Source organism: Gadus macrocephalus, chromosome 21, assembly GCF_031168955.1.
Source record: "Gadus macrocephalus chromosome 21, ASM3116895v1".
NCBI classification, from domain to species: Eukaryota; Metazoa; Chordata; class Actinopteri; order Gadiformes; family Gadidae; genus Gadus; species Gadus macrocephalus.
Genome location: NC_082402.1, coordinates 4,907,354 through 4,924,853, shown reverse-complemented (window position 1 = coordinate 4,924,853; position 17,500 = coordinate 4,907,354). Strand labels below are relative to the sequence as shown.

General features: G+C 47.4%; 1 protein-coding gene across 1 annotated transcript in view; it reads right to left on the bottom strand.

The window, feature by feature from the left end:
- LOC132450317 (1-phosphatidylinositol 4,5-bisphosphate phosphodiesterase beta-1-like) overlaps positions 1 to 17,500 on the bottom strand; it is a 58,599-nt gene that overhangs the window by 34,797 nt on the left and 6,302 nt on the right. Inside the window, 5 exon segments of the mRNA XM_060042397.1 lie at positions 1,025 to 1,182; positions 4,332 to 4,478; positions 13,936 to 14,102; positions 15,794 to 15,933; positions 16,430 to 16,457. Coding sequence (XP_059898380.1) covers positions 1,025 to 1,182; positions 4,332 to 4,478; positions 13,936 to 14,102; positions 15,794 to 15,933; positions 16,430 to 16,457 — 640 coding nt within the window.

The window sequence follows — 17,500 nt, the reverse complement described above, 5'->3', positions numbered from 1 at the left end:
ATTCTCTATCCATTACTCTCCCTGTCTCTCAATGTTTCTCTCTATCTGTCTCTCATTCTCTATCTGGTTCTCTGTATCCGTTTCTCTCTCTGTCTTTCAAGGTATCACTCTATTCGTCTCTCTTTCTCTCTCTCTCTCTCTCTGAGTCTCTCTTTCTCTCTCTCTCTCTCTCTCTCTCTCTCTCTCTCGTTCTCTCGTTCTCTCTCAGTGTTGTTCTGTTGTTCTCTCTGTCTCCCAATGTATCTTTCTATCTGCCTCTCTCTCTCTCGCTGTCTGTCGCTTTCTCTCTCTCTCTCTCAATGTATCTCTCTATCTGTCTCTTTTTCGCTCTCTCTCGCTGTCTGTTGCTGTCTCGTTCTTGATTTTTCCCTTTCCTGCTGTCTCTCTGTCTGTTTCCTATCCGTCAAGCTATCCATCCATCTTTCCGTCTATGTATCTGTCTCTCTGTCTGTTTCTCCATCTGTCCCTCCCTCTCCTTCCAACTTTACTCCCATCCTCATTCTGCTTCTCCTATTACACTCATTAAGTGTACATTTGCTCCATCAATCAAACCCCTTATCACACACATATGCACGCCAACACACACACACAGACAGACCAATCTTTTTAATAGTTAATATAACATACTTAGCCTCCCTAATGCTGGGGACATTTAATACAGCAGAATTAAAAGGCGGTATCTCTGCTGAGTGCCGTTCCACGACGGCGCCACTAAAGTTGTGTTTAATTCCCCCTTCCCCTCTTCCTGGTCGCAGGCTGTAATCTAAGCCTCACGCCCTCCCTCGCTATGTCCTCATTGCTTTTTGATGCGTCTGTTCCGCCACTGTCTAAAGAAAACTTTCGGCAAATCTGCCCTCTCGCAGTCCAAATCGAGTTTATTAAGCTTCCCCCGTCACACTTCTAACTCATTCTTATTATTTCCCTGTCATTTGTCTAAATACATTTTGTCATTCTGTTTATTTTTTGGTTTTTTCCCCATCCCTACCTCCCTCACCCCCTCTCCCTCTCCCTCTCCCTCTCTAACCTTGAAGGAGATCTCCGTTGTCATGGTGAAGCCGTGGGTAATGACAGGCTCTTCTTCTGTGGTGCGTCCCTTCCAGCAGTCCAACTCGATGCAACGGCAGCCCGACAGCAGGACCTGCTTGTACATCTCCACCGAAGAGCTCCCCGCAAGCTGGCCAGCTGTGACAGAAAACACACACACACACACACACACACACACACACACACACATGGACGCACACCCACACAGATATACAAACACATGTACAAATACACACACACACACGCATGGACAAACACCAACACAAACACAAACACACACACACATACGAATGTACACACATACACACACACAGAGACGCACACACACACACACACACAAACAAGCATAAACACATGTACACACATACAAAAACACACACACACACACACACACATGGATGCAAACCAACAGGCACACAAACAGAGACAAACAGACGCACAGACAGACACATACAAGTGCATGCAATCGGGTTGGCACACACACACGCACGCACACACACACACACACACACACACACACACACACACACACACACACACACACACACACACACACACACACACACACACACACACACACACACACACACACACACACACACACACACACACACACACAAACACATATACACAGAAGCAAGCATCCATATCAACACACAGGCAGACAAGTGCATGCAACCGTGACAGCAAACACCCCCACACACACAAAGACATACAAAAACACACGGACACAGACACACACACAAACACACAAGGTTAACAGTTTGAAATGATCATTGTTGCCCCGGAGAAGCCGAGACGAGGTAACAAAAGGATTCCTCCTCGCTTTAGGAAAAGCTCATTAAGCAGACGCCTATCTCAGCACCGTGACACTATTAGCAAAACAATTAGCCCCTTCGCGTTAGCACTCTGCTGTCGCTGTGTGGCATGGGGCCCCGACAGGTTCCCTGTTCTCACCTTGGGTAGTAACACCCCCATCACACACCCCCACACACCCCCACACACGGCCTCACCGACACACACCACCACCCCCGCCACGTCATTATCGAGGAGATGATCCGATAGTAGGAACAGCACACCTTACTCTTAGAGAGTGACTGATAGTAAATGAATGAATCATGAATGAGCATCATTTATCTTTTATAGAATCCCTCATCATGACTCTCTCTCTCTCCCTCTCCCTCTCTCTCTCTCTCTGTTCGTCCTCGTCTCAAAGGGAAACCACCCCTCTGTTCAACATAAGACCAGCCCCTTATCCGAACCAATCGAGTTTGATCTTTCCTAAAATATGACTTCAATAAATGCAATGACCTGGATTTGCTCGATGAGGAAGAGGAACACAGCATAATGAACGAGGAGCGTTGGCCCTCGTCCAACGAGTGGCAGCGCTGGAGGAATCGTTACTCTGTTTTTTAATCGTATTACTTTCATTTGGAGAGATAGACAGGATTCGACGCGGGGTCGAAGAGAGAGCCACTCTTGGCCCTGTCTTTTCTGTTCCCATTATAATATTACCATGTCAGTCAGGAGGCTAACGATTCATGACGAGAAACAACAGGGAAAAGAAAGCCATCTCTTTCCGTCGTTGTTATTGTTTGTGTGCTCCGTTTTCCAAAGCTTACCTAGGAAGAGAAATATGTGTCTTCCGTCTCCAACGATTGTCTCGCTTCCAAAGCAGTGCAAAGCAGTGGAACTATTTGATTTTCTTCAATTCCCGTTCAGAATAGATTTAAATAGATTAATGGTAATAGTCTTTGCCAGCAAAAATGTCAGCTTGCGTAGTTTTTTCTCTCTTATTCTTGTGCAGAGCCATCCACTGTGACAGATTCAAGAAAAAATTGAACTCATGAATATTAACGACCCAACTGACTGAAGAGTGGCACCTGATTGGATAACCTCTCGGGAGGTTACATAGCAATAGTGTGGCGCAGCTATGAACACCAAGAACTGCTGATTGGCTGACCTGCGAGGCATAATGGCGTGTGTATTCACTTGTGCAACTCTAATTATCTTTTTGAATGAATAGGGGAGAATGTGTGTTTCTGTGTGTGTGTGTGTGTGTCTGTGTGCATGTGTGTGCAACCAGTAATACACAATTAATCAGAGAGAGAGAAAGAAACACATAGAGAGCCAGAGAGACAGAGAGAGAGCAAAAGAAAGAGAAGGAGAGAGAGCGAGAGAGAGAGAGCGAGAGCGAGAGCGCGAGAGAGAGAGAGAGAGAGGGAGAAAGAGGGAGAGAGAGAGAGAGAGTGAGAGAGTGAGAGAGAGAAAGAGGGAGAGAGAGAGAGAGAGAGAGAGCGTGAGAGAGAAAGAGGGAGAGAGAGAGAGAGTGAGAGAGTGAGAGAGTGAGAGATATAGAGAGTGAGAGAGAGTAAGAGGGAGAGAGAGAGAGAGAGAGAGAAAGAGATAGAGGGAGAGAGAGCGTGAGAGAGAAAGCGGGAGAGAGAGAGAGACAGAGAGAGAGAGGAGGCGATTATTCAGAAAAATCCTGCGATTCATTGCCCTCTAGTCTAGTACCTTTTGCTCTGACATTTAGGAGACGATTTTATCGAAAGCATCCTAGCATAACGACAGGTGATTAAGGAGCAGACAGGGAATAGGCCTCCTGCTTAAGGCTCCCTACGGGGTAGACTATGTAGACAATAGGGAATCAACCTGAGGGAGATGACCAACACAGAAGCCACTATTACATCAGTGATTCGCAATTAGGCTGTGTACCCTAGGAGCAGGTCCAACCGGGTACCTAGAAGGAATTTCGCGACGTTCTACGTTAAATGATACACAATGATTGTTTGGCCCTGAATTCGACGTTCAATTTGTCTAGTCCTAGGCCATGACGATATTAATACCGATGCTAAACGATGACTGTTTGATATAAGTAAGGAGAACCTTTCTGGTTTAGTGTGTGTATCAAACGTCCACGCTAAAACGCCAGCTGGCTGACCTCACCCAGCCTCAGAGTCCAATCAGACTCCAGCAATCCACCGCCATCATCAACAACACACTCCCACAGTGTGATGGGAAGGGTACCTGATCTGCTCCAAGGTGGGGTCACACAAGACCAAGCCCTGCCCGTTGTGCGTGTTGTGTGAGGTGAGAACCAGGACGTACCTGTGAGGTAGGTGTCGTGTGAGGACCTACCTTGTGAGAGAGGTGTCGTGTGAGGACCTACCCGAGAGGTGTTGTGTGAGGGCCGTACCTGTGAGGTAGTTGTGTGAGGGCCGTACCTGTGAGGTCGGTGTTGTGTGAGGTTTTACCTGTGAGGTAGGTGTTGTGTGAGGTTTTACCTGTGAGGTAGGTGTTGTGCGAGGAGTTGATGAAGTAGTTGGACAGCGGCATGGCCATGTCCTCGCTCTGGTCCAGCTTCTCTGGGGGGATGATGCCGTTCTCCTCACAGCACAGGTAGCGGGCGAAGCCGTCCATGGAGATCTGACCTGCAAGCGGACGGAGAAGTGCATGGATATGTGACCGGAGCACGAACCGTAAGCAGGAACGCGAGCGACAGGCGATCATCCTGAAGCCATGAACTCAGGGGGCTGTAGAACAGGGGTTGTTAACGGACGTTGTATCTGTGGTTGTTGCAGATTTTTCGTTTTGGGATTCGATGTATCATAGGGTTACATGCACACACACACACGCACACAAACACACATACAAACACATGCACAGATTAACACACACACACACAAACACACACATGCACTCACTCTATGCGTACATGCATCCTGTGATTGAGGGTCAATTGAATATAATTGACTCTAAATCAATCTTATGTATCATATGAAATGCAATATAGTACAATCAGATTGGATCAAATCTTCTCAATCAATTTCCTCTAATGTGGTAAGTGTCCCCCTCCACCAATCACCCATCTCATTAGCTCCAGGTTTAATTAATGTGTGCTGCTCATTACTCATTCAACTTTTCAAATAGATCCCCCTTTACTCCTAATAGTCCTCATCTAATGAGCGCCATCTTTTATTAATGAAGGCCCTGAACGTGTTGCACCTGAAAGTTACATCTGTGATATGATATCACATCTTAACTGTAGTTTTAATACTGGTCTTTTTACATACCAAATCGAAATTTTTCAGCATTAGGGGTATGAATGTTTCATGAATCTGACTGAAACAATTGTTAACAATTTGTTCGTTCTCACAATGCTTGAGATATGAAGGCTCTTAATAACTTGATCGATTTTTATTCAACTCTTTCTATCAGGTTACAAGGGATTAAGTATCCGATAAAATGTGAGAAACTATGTTATCTTTCAGAAGGGCTTCCTAATCTGAAATACGTCCTTGCTTGTCAAACCGAACCGTTTTTCATTAAAACAGACAAAGCAATTTCATGGAAAGCAAAACTAGAAGCTTTATTGACACGGATGCACTCATTTAAAGTCAGTGAATTGGTGGAACCAAATGTTATTAAAATTCTCCACTTTTGCAATGACTACATTTTCCAACTTTGGCTTATTAACTTTATCTCCCCCACACAGCCCCAAGGAGGGCGCATTTATCCTAAAAGAAGAGGCTTTCAGCGACAAGGACTGCTACGGTGGATGGTAGGCTGCATAACAAATACAGGACGAAGCTTTTAGAAACCAGGGAAGGAATTATCCCACACTGCCACACTCCATCTTTTATGGAAACTTGTTCTTTTGCCCGCTCAACTGCTTACGAAGGCCTAACATGTCCTCTCCCACTGTCCACTTCAGGCTTACGTACTCCAAAAAGTTGGTCCCCTAAAAAGTTCATTGTGATCCCCTCTTCTCCCAACCATCCAACACATATATCCCTTCCCCACCGATTCGCCTGGGAACGTTGCGGTTTTCACTGTCCTCTCCCGAATGAGGAGTATATCTATATTTGCATTCACTTTTTGTAATCTGTGCCTTGTATCTATGTCGCTGGTGGATGTGGATTGTCTGTAATAATTTGATACGAAAGATAATACCCAATCTTAACATGAGCCGTGATCAGACGGGGATGGCTGTCTGTGGGCTAACAGTTTGATTAGGTTACAAATCCAATCATACGGCGACGTGATGGGACAGCTTCATGTTCGGATCGGCCATCTGTCAGACACCACTCTTTCAGGTGTGGAAAAACTGAGCCAATGATATAAAAGCTATTGCATGTAGCTCGTCCATCTATGTATGTATGTATGTACGTACGTACGTACGTACGTACGTACGTATGTACGTACGTATGTACGTATGTATGTATGTATGTATGTATGTATGTATGTATGTATGTATGAATCTATCTATCGATCTATGTATATATGTCTTTAATTAAAAATGTTATCATTTTCCGACTGCTTCCTATTTTGTGATCCACACTCTAAATTCAGGACATGAGGTCTGTGAAACATTAAAACCTCCTGTGGTGGTTTCAGAAAATGTTCTTAGTTTTGAGAGCTCATGGTTGGCAAGTATGGGCAAACACACACGTATGCATTTATATACACACACACACACTCACACTCACACACACATGCACACATGCACACACACACACACACACACACACACACACACACACACACACACACACACACACACACACACACACACACACACACACACCTGCAGGCATGCGGAAAACATCTGCAGACGCACAACTGATAACCACCTTGTGCAGCAAAAGATACATTTATTTTTGTTGTACGTGCTCAAAGAAACAATTGCTCAACCCTCCCCCCCACCAAGTGCCCAACCTGTAGCCCGAAACTCCCAAAGACTAATAACACACGCACACACACACACACACACACACACACACACACACACACACACACACACACACACACACACACACACACACACACACACACACACACACACACACACACACACACACACACACACTATGCTAAGCTACGTATGCCATGTAGCACTAGCTGGCAGGGTGAAGAGGGTCCCTGTGGCGTCCGTGATAATTAATGCGATGCTGCCCTCCGTACAGCAGCTGGTCTAATTAACGTTGGCTCCTTACAGTGACATTGAAGCTCCCAGTTGACAGGCAAGACCTCTTACCGCGTCACACTGCTAGGCTAGAGCCCCTTAGCGGCTAAAGCGCTTAGTGCTTACAAAACGCTCGAGAGACGGATTCCCGCTACAGCGTTTAGCCCTTTAAAGTACTAGCGAGCCCTTTTCCCGCTGCAACACTAACCGCTACATATTGCTAGAGCCAATTAACTGCTACAACGCTAAACCCCACATACCGCAAGAGGCCTTTAAATTCTACAACACTAACCGCTACATACCGTTTAGAGCCCTTAAACCGCTAAAACGTTTAGGGCCCTATCTTGCATCCGGCGCAAGTGACTTAGTCACTGGCGCATGTGTCGTTGCTAGTTTACAACTGGCGCAGAGCGTTCTTTTCCCACCACCGCCACTCGCCGGTAAATTAGGGAATGATCTTGCGCCCCAAGGGGCGGTTCGGCGAAAGGAGGAGGCGTGTTCTGGCGCAAACGATATTTTGCCGTTTCTGAATACAACTGCGCCACAGACCAGGAAATACCTGGTTTAAAGTCAGTGGCGGGTTGTTCAGATGCTATTTTAAGGGCGCATGCATACATGCGCATGCGATGCATACAGATTGCTTGTGCACCTCGCGCATACACTTTGCTTCTCTCATCTACACGGACAGCAGTTCCCATTTTTGCAAACCATACATAATTACAAGGAAAATAAAATATTACCACACAAGGAAAATCATTGTGGTGTCTAAAAAGATAAAATAAATAGGCATAAATCTAGCGTACACATTTACCCAAATTATTCACGCGAATTGTAGCAGGCGTAATGACGGATCAAATTAACCTGGTTGACCAATAGTGGCAAGAGACATATGTAGGCTATATAAGGACACCTGTCAAAGTGGGTTGTCCGTCAAGAATCCGGAACCACAATTCTGAAGACTGCAAAATAAATTCTGAAGACTGCGAAATCACCTTCTGTAAGTCCATTTAAAACCTTACTCTGCAACTTACCAGTTAAGTTGAGGTTGCTCATAATTGTTCTATTGCACAGTGGAATGGACTACGTCTTGGGACCGAGGATCAGACGCCGGGGGGAGAGGGTCTACCGGCCCAGACACACCTATCTCTCCCTGAGTGAGGAGGAATGCAGGCGTAAGCTGATGCACGCTGTCCCTATGCCCTCCCCGTTGCAGTGATAGTTACAGCGGCACTGCATTTCTATGCATCTGGCTCGTTCCAGCATCCCCTTCTATTGGACGCATTTCACAAATCGGCAATAAGTTCGGCTATACGTGCAGTTACGTCAGGTCTAGTCCGACATGCTGGGGAATACATCAAATTCCCCGTTACACCTGACAGCCAGGAAAGAACAAAGCAGGAGTTTTGGACCAAGTATGGGTTCCCTGGCGTCCTTGGTGCTATAGACTGCACCCATGTGCAGCTACGTGCCCCATCAGTAAACGCACTCATATACATAAACCGGAAGGGAACTCATTCGATTAATATCCAAGTCATTTCCGATGCTAATTGTAGAATAAATCATGCCTTTGCTAATTACCCTGGCTCAAGCCATGACTCTTTCATGTTGGCAAACTCGACCATTCCTGCCATATTCGAGGGGAATCCTCCCTTGGATGGGTGGCTGTTAGGGGACAACGGCTATCCGTTGAAGACATGGCTCATGACCCCATTTCTTATGCCAGCAAAAGTGTGCGAAATTGTATTCAACAGGAAACACACACAAACACGCAGTGTAATTGAACGTACATTCGGAATACTGAAAATGCGCTTCAGGTGTTTGGATAGGTCAGGTGGTACTTTACAGTATGGTCCTCAAAAAGTCGCAGCATTCTTTGTGGCATGTTGTGTTTTACACAACATTGCCATGAATCATGGATGTGTCGATGACATTAATGAGGATAGATTAGAGGACTTAAAGAGACGTGATGCTGAACTGCATGATCAGCATCACGATGCCATTACGTCCAAATGCCCCAGCAGCAGCACGGGAGAGGAGAGCTCATCTGTCAGAGGAGCTGCATCGTATATACTGAGGTACGCAAACTAATGACATCTCCGCTCTATTGTTTAGCTACATTGTACAATTATTACCATGCATTCATAACCTTGTGATTCAGAGAAAGTGAGCCCAAAACATCGGAATGTCCTTGAGACATTTTTTATTCGACTTGTCCAAATGTTCGTAGGCGTAAATGAAAAAAAAAAATACAAAACGAAAAATGAAAAGTTGCAAAGATTTGAAGGAGATTTAGTCGAAAAATAAATTATTTTCTCACTCCTCTGAACCTTTCTTGGCGTGCGCCTGGCAAATCCGCCATCATAATAGCAATCCGCCATGGAACAAGCGCCGATCGCTCTTAAAGGGGATGCGAGAAAACGCTCTGATTGGTTCATTGCACGTTACGCCCAAACCACACCTACGGGTAATTAGGCTGCTTCAGACCAACCCTTTTGACACTTGCGCCACTGCGCAAGTGTCATTTATCCGCCTGTAAAATAGCGTTAGCGCCGTAGAACCGCCCACAAAGCTACTTGCGATTTGCGCTTCCCACTTGCGTTTCAGACCGTTAAAATAGGGCCCTGAGTCTTACCCGCTTCAGAAAATGTGTTATTTCTAGCGACTGTCATAACCCATACCAATTACAAGTGCAAATGTTCCCGCATCTCTGCTTAACACTGTCGTCACTCCGAACGTTAACACTCTTTACCGCAATATTCCTTATGCTGCACTGCTTACCGCTAGACTTTGATGGATACACTACACTCTTTACTGCTACAATCGTTTCGGTTAATCATCAACCTAACTATGGGCAAACAAATGTATCACATTTTGTGTTTACGTTTCCTATAAAAGCAAGCAATCATCACTGCAGAAACTGAAGGAGTATTGCAATAATAAATCAATATGACAGTGGCAAGCAGTCCATATAAACATATATTGATATAAATCAACTGTGAATGCCGCGCATGCCAATGCGTTTTGTGAGACAACATTTTTATTCAAGTGAATTCACAGCGTTGTATGGTTTATGAACAAACATTATTTGTGTTATAACATTATTACAATTGTCGTTTTTTACTCCAATTCCTTCCATTATCAAAAGTTAATAACAGCCGTTGCGCCGCTGGGATTTGATCACTGAGTGAATCCATGATGAGATACTGCCTGGAGGTTGGCCTGTGACCAGCATATCTCACATAGGCACTCATCGGCATCAAACGTCACCGCCCGCCAGTGAGATATAATAAACAAGAAACATGACTAATAACCAAATGCAACACACTATCCCGCGACAATATATTCAGTCTGATACACAACCACATAAACCACTAGGCTTCTCTCCATTTCACAACAACAATGGGGACATAATAATGAATTACCTCCAAAAGGAGAGTGCGTGTGTGTGTGTGTGTGTGTTTGTATGCATGTGTATGTGTGTGTGCATTTGTGTGTGTGTGTGCATGTGTTTGTGTGTCTGTGTGTGCCTGTGCATTTGTGTGTGTGTGCGTGCGTGCCTGTGCATGTGTGTGCCTGTGCAGGTGTGTGTGCGAGTGTGTGCATGTATGTGTGTGTCTGTGCGTGTGTGTACCTGTGCATTGTGTGCCTGTGCATGTGTGCGCGTGCGTGCCGGTGCATGTGTGTGCCTGTGCACGTTTATGCATGGGTGCTTGTGTGTGTGTGTGTGTGTGTGTGTGTGTGTGTGTGTGCAGAAGATGGCTGCACAAGGGCATCCAAACGAGAAGGCCGGGCATCTCTGGAATGCTCTTCAGAGCAGATGGCGGCACTTCCTCCCGGGCAGACGAACACTTCTCAGGGCCAAGTCTGTCGTCGGGCGGGCGGCCAGACAACCAAAGGGGCTTACAAGAGCCCACTCACCCCTCTGCTCGTCGCTTCACCGCACGGCCGCCGTAGGTGTCCCGAGCGCTGGAGGTGGATTCATTATTCACACGCCGCCCCGCGGAGGAGTCACACTCGGCTCGTCTCCGAGTCGTTTGGGAAGCAGAGTGACGGAGGCGGACGGCAGTCCTCCCCGTGGATCGCTCGTTGGGAACCGGGACCTGCGGTTCGCTGCAGAACGTGAATCGGGGTCGATGCATACATTATTCACTCCTGCTCAGATGGCGTATGGCAGACGCCTGAGTTTCCGAAGCGAGGAGGTCTTTTCGAGGGGGTGTGGGGGGGGGGATTTTCTTTTACCGCCCTTCCCCGGCGACGCAGCCTCGGCGTCGATCAGCAAAGGCTTTAAATCTAACACCGCCATGGCCGGTTTCAGCAGGAATGTATACGGCTTGAAACCTGTTTCTTCCTCAGGATCTCTGAAAGTACTTTTTTCTTTTTTGCTTCTGCTGATGCGGGGATCTGCGAACAACGCCGTGTCCAATTCTGTCTGCCAAAAGTTTGCTGGCGTTCAAATCTGATCGACTGAGCAATAAAAAATAAAACAAGAAGCCTCAGATCATCACACAGTGGTTCACACCTGCAGAGGTGCCCCCCCCCCCCCCCCCCCCCGCACCGTGAGTGTGCGTTAGAAGGAGAGGGAGAGGGCGAGAGGGAGGGAGAGAGAGAGAGGGCGAGAGAGGGCGGGAGAGAGAGAGAGAGAGAGAGAGAGAGAGAGAGAGAGAGAGAGAGAGAGAGAGAGAGAGAGAGAGAGAGAGAGAGAGAGAGAGAGAGAGAGAGAGAGAGAGAGAGAGAACGTAATGTACTGTATTCTTCACAGTGTGTGTGTGTGTGTGTGTGTGGTACGTGCTTGCGTGCGTACGTGCGTGTGAGCCTGCTTGCCTGTGTGTGTGTGTGTGTGGGTGTTGAGGAGCGGGCTGGTGTCCAGAACATTTAGCCTCTGTCCTGGTTCTGGGGGGGGGGGGGGGTGTCCAGTGCCAGTGTAAGCATAAGCCGAGTGACAAGTGCTGACACCAGGCTTCCGGAGCGGGGCCTGAAGAACAGGACCCCGCTCTCTGCCACCCATCACGCCCAACACATACCCACGCCTTCCTCCAGGACAGAACCATCTCTCAGGGCGAAGTCGCTGCACTCTGCCTTCTCCGAACGGGAACCTGTTTCTGCTGTTGTCGTTGTTCTTACCGATTTTAACAAGGGGGCGGTGAGGGGGTAATGTTATGTGTGTGTGTGTGTGTGTGTGTGTGTGTGTGTGTGTGTGTGTGTGTGTGTGTGTGTGTGTGTGTGTGTGTGTGTGTGTGTGTGTGTGTGTGTGTGTGTGTGTGTGTGTGTTTGCATGGGGGTGGGGATTTAAATTCCTATTAGGGATTCAAGAGTGTTGACCTTGAAAACAACCAGGGCGGAAACAAACTGACGACGTGTGCAGTCAGGGTGACGGGCTTCTGAATGAAACAGATACAGTATTTATGCTTCATAAACTGCTATGCTCTTTTAATCTACACACATCTATTATTTATTAATGTGTATATATCAAGGCGCATGCACCAAAGTCAACACACAACGATATAGACAGAGCCCCGGGGCAAGGCTAAAAACACATGGATTCATCAAAGCAAAGTATTATCGCGGTCTGTGCACCTGCAAATTCTCTACTTTGTTCCGGCTGACTGGAGGCCCGCGGTACTGATTGGGTTCCCTCTTCGGCTAATTGGTTTGTTTAGTGTGCGTCTTTTATCTCCGATATTAAATACCTTGGGTCCCCCCTTTTTTCCCCCACTTTCTGCCACAGAATGCACAAACAGCTAGTCTTTTGTCTCGAGTGTGCTACACAAGCACGTACGCACTCACATACACACGCAGAAAGACACACAGACACACACACACACACACACACACACCCACACTACAATCAGTACCCGGCTCATGAAAGCACATGAAAGGACAAATAAAAGGAACAGAAGAAGAAAAGAGAGGAGTTCTCCAAAGTTTGGCAACGCTTGAAGTGGTGTATGTGACACATTCTGATTGTGTGTGTGTGTGTGTGGAATGTGTATGTGTGTCTGTGTGATGATTTTAAGAGATTTATAACATTCCGTTCCCTGGCACCCTGCTAGGGCCCCCCCCCCCCCACACAGACTTTCTGGACACCGTGTTGTAATGCTGTTGCCATGGTTACAACCCTTCAGAATTCTAAAGGGGGGCTGATTGGGGCGGGCGGTGCGAAAACGAAAAAAAAGATACCCGCTGTTTTATATATTTGGCCATGTGTGTGTGTGTGTGTGTGTGTGTGTGTGCGCGTGTGTGTGTGTGCGTGTGTGTCTGTCTGTTTGCATGAGTATGCCGGCATTTGTTTACCTCTGTGATTTGCTTACATTAACCTAAAAGTGTGTGTGTGTGTGTGTGTGTGTGTGTGTGTGTGTGTGTGTGTGTGTGTGTGTGTGTGTGTGTGTGTGTGTGTGTGTGTGTGTGTGTGTGTGTGTGTGTGTGTGTGTGTGTGTGTATAGGTCAGTGTGGGTGGTACCGTGTTCATGTGGTGGTGCGGACTGTGTGTAATACTTGGGGTTCAGAGCCACTGACCTTTATGGGCCAGTGAGTCATTGGATTCATATTTGTTCATCAGTTGCTGAACCTCGGTCTGTTTGTGTGTATGTGTGAGGGAATGTGTGTGTGTCCGGTGTGTTTGTGTGTGTCTATGTATGTGTGTATGTATATATGTGTGTGTGTGTGTGTGTGTGTGTGTGTGTGTGTGTGTGTGTGTGTGTGTGTGTGTGTGTGTGTGTGTGTGTGTGTATGTGTGTGTGTGTGTGAATGCTCATGTCGGCACCTGCTTCCGGCTATGTGCGCTTTAAAACCTAAACATATGCGTATGCGTCAGAAGACCTCATTCTGTGTGTGTGTGCGTATGTGCGTGCGTACATACGTGTATGCGCTATGTGTGTGTATGTGTGTGCACGCCTGCAGGGGCCCGCAGCCAGGACCTCGCTGACCTTTCTGGGCCAGGGCCACGTTGGGCTCGTATTTGTCCATGAGCTGCTGGACCTGCTCCGCCTTCAGGGGGGGGTACAGGATCTCGTTGAGACGGGGGTCCCGCTGCTTGCTGTTGATGAACTCCGTCATCTGATCCATGGAGAGGTAGGGACGGCTCCGAGCCCCCCTGCAGAGGGGGGGAGAGAGAAGAGGGGGGGATGAGAGGAGGAGACAGGAGAGAGGAGGGGAGGAGGGGGAGACAGGAGAGAGGAGGAAAGAGGAGAGGAGGGGGAGACAGGAGAGAGGAGGGGAGGAGGGGGAGACAGGAGAGAGGAGGAAAGAGGAGAGGAGGGGGAGACAGGAGAGAGGAGGGGAGGAGGGGGAGACAGGAGAGAGGAGGAAAGAGGAGAGGAGGGGGAGACAGGAGAGAGGAGGGGAGGAGGGGGAGACAGGAGAGAGGAGGAAAGAGGAGAGGAGGGGGAGAGAGGAGAAGATAGAGGAAAGGAGAGAGGAGGGGAAAGGGAGAGGAGAGTAGCAGAACGAGAGGACAGAAGGAAGAAGGGGAGGGGAGAGCGGGGAGGAAGGGGAGGAAGGATGAAAGAAGGAGAGGAGAGAACAGGAAAGCAGAGAGGAGAGAGAGAGGAGACGATTCATTTGAAATGAAATACAAGTACATTGGAATTCCAGCACAGAAGGTGAAAGGTAGGTAAGAGGTAGTCCTGATGATGCAGGGATGTGAGCGAACTGTACAGGATTCTGTCCAGGATTCTGCCTGTTCCACTAAATGATCTCCTCTGAATCTTGCTGGCCCCCACGCTGCTGTACTCTTCTGTGATTAAAGATCTAGATTCATGACTTAGTGCCTTTGGGCCCTGCAGCGTGACTGGCGGGCTGCCACTGGAACGGATCCGTTCCCTCAGGAGCCAAGGGACGGGTCAGGCCCCTCCTGGCCTCGGCAGGGTGAGATCAGAGGGTGGCCAAGACTCAGGGGCCAAGACTCAGGGGCCAAGACTCAGGGGCCAAGACTCAGGGGCCAAGACTCAAAGGACCAAGACTCAAGGGGCCAAGACTCAAGGGGCCAAGACTCAGGGGCCAAGACTCAGGGGCCAAGACTCAGGTGCCAAGCCCCAGGGCCATTTGCTGTCACTACCACACAACACTCATCCTCATTAACCTCATTAATTAGATCTAAGAAGTCTTTATAAAGGTGAGTACTGGGAAGCATATGACATTCCTTACCGTATTGCCTTATCATACCTTTGTGTTAGATATACAGTATAAAATATTATTTTACATATAAGTCTACCTTGCTTGCTTTTTTAATGTTACGTTTTTTCTTGCATTGAATGTTTATGTAATGTAAAATATCTCCAGGTCAAGAAAAGGGAGGGAGGGACACGGGAACCATGTGATCATTTAATCATTTTTGATTGGCTGTAGACTGCTTGCTTACACTGTCAATCAGCAGGACTTTGAAGAATATAACCCTCAGACATTGAAAAAGTCCCCCCAAAAGTTAGGGGAAAGGAGCCCGCAAGTAAACTTTTTGTTTCGTTTTCACATTTTCTTTTTTAAATAAAACAGATGGGAGGACCAGATGGGTTGTTTGATGTTCGATATACCGGGTAATTAATCACTGTCACATTTTTAATAACGGTAAAACCTATTCCCTCTCTGACCCCTGCTGTCTTCTCAGTGCGAAACTTGAGAGAACTTCTGTCAGTTCAGGATGAGACGAGGATGCATCTGTGTGTGTGTGTGTGTGTGTGTGTGTGTGTGTGTGTGTGTGTGTGTGTGTGTGTGTGTGTGTGTGTGTGTGTGTGTGTGTGTGTGTGTGTGTGTGTGTGTGGAGGGGGCTTTGGGAGGGGGGGATCTTACACTTCAGAGAAGATGTGGTCAAGCTCTGGCCTGGGGCAGATGTTGCTGAGGAACATGTTGTACACATCTGGTGTGAAGTCCTCCTGGGGTATGGAGTCGCTCTGTAGAAGAAGAACGATGAAGAGACGAGAGCAACGTGGTCATGTACTGAGCGAACACACACGTATATACACACACACACACACACACACACACACACACACATGTACATGTGCGCACACACACACACACACACACACACACACACACACACACACACACACACACACACACACACACACACACACACACACACACACACACACACACACACACACACACACACACACATGTACACCCACAAACTTAATAATACATCAACAAATACATAGCTTAAACATATTCAGTGGAGTTGTATAGACAGAGTAAGAAACAGAAACAGAGTTGAGACACTGAGATAGAGTAGAGACAGAGAGAAATAGAAACACAGAAGAGACAGAGAGCAATAGAGACAGATAGAAACTGAAACTGAGAAGAGAAACAGACACAGATAAATAGTAGAGACAGAGTAGAGACACAGAGACAGAGAAGATAATGAGATAAATAGACGAAGAGATGTATAGTAGAGACAGAGAGAAATAGAGACAGAGTAGCGACCAAGTTGAGCCACAGAGACAAAGTAGACCTTGAGAGAAATAGAGACAGAGAAGAGAAACAGACACAGAGATACAGTAGAGACAGTGTCAGGGGGAGACATAGTAAAGGCCTGAGCCAGAGATAAACAGAGCGGAACGTACCACTGCAGGGACAGAGAGAGAGGATGGAAAGAAAGGGCGAGAGAGCGATAAAGAGAGAGTGAGCGAGAGGGAGAGAGAGATGGAGAGAGAGAGGGAGAGAGAGAGAGAGAGGGGGGAGGATGGGGGTATTAAAAGAAGATTGCACCAGAGGGAGGAAAAGATGCAGGTCAGGTTGCAATGAGTCATTCAGTGATACTACACAGTGTCTGTGTGTAGCCCCGTGTGTTTAAGATTGTATGCATCTGAAGGCAGCATCATTTATCTCTAATTAATTGCCCATTAAAGGAACAACAAATCTCTCCAGACCTCCACGCAGAGCGATGTCTGTTTAATTCACCGGCCCCACGGTCCTTGCTGCTAATTAGGAATCACTGGGGAATAGAACGTGTTGATCAAGTATTTATATTATCTATTCACTAACTATTTGCATTGCGTGCGGGTGTATGTGTGAATGTGTGTTTGTGCGCGTGGGTGTGCATGTCTCTCTCTCCCTCTCTCTCTTCCCTGGGTGTGTGGATGTGTCTCCCCCCAAACGTCCATTTCTCCCTCGTTTACGACACGCTAATTGCAGGGACGTCCTTTGAAGGGCCCTGCGTGTGTTAAGTCAATTCTCCTTCTTCTTCTCCTTCCCTTCCTCCTTCTCCTTCTCCTTCCTCCTCCTCCTCCCTCCCTTCTTCTTCCCCTGCTCCCCTGTTGGCGGTGAGCCGAGCTCTCCGCTGGTCCCTACGACTCCCGCCGGATCCATTTGTTTCAATCGAGGCGGGAAAACGTCAGTTATGAGTGGGAAGCCATGCGCACATCCACAAGATATTAGCAGGGTGTGTGTGTGTGTGTGTGTGTGTGTGTGTGTGTGTGCGTGTGTGTGTGTGTGTCTGTGTGTGTGTGTCTTGGTGTGTGGGGGTATCCCTCTGTGTGTGTGTGTGTGTGTGTG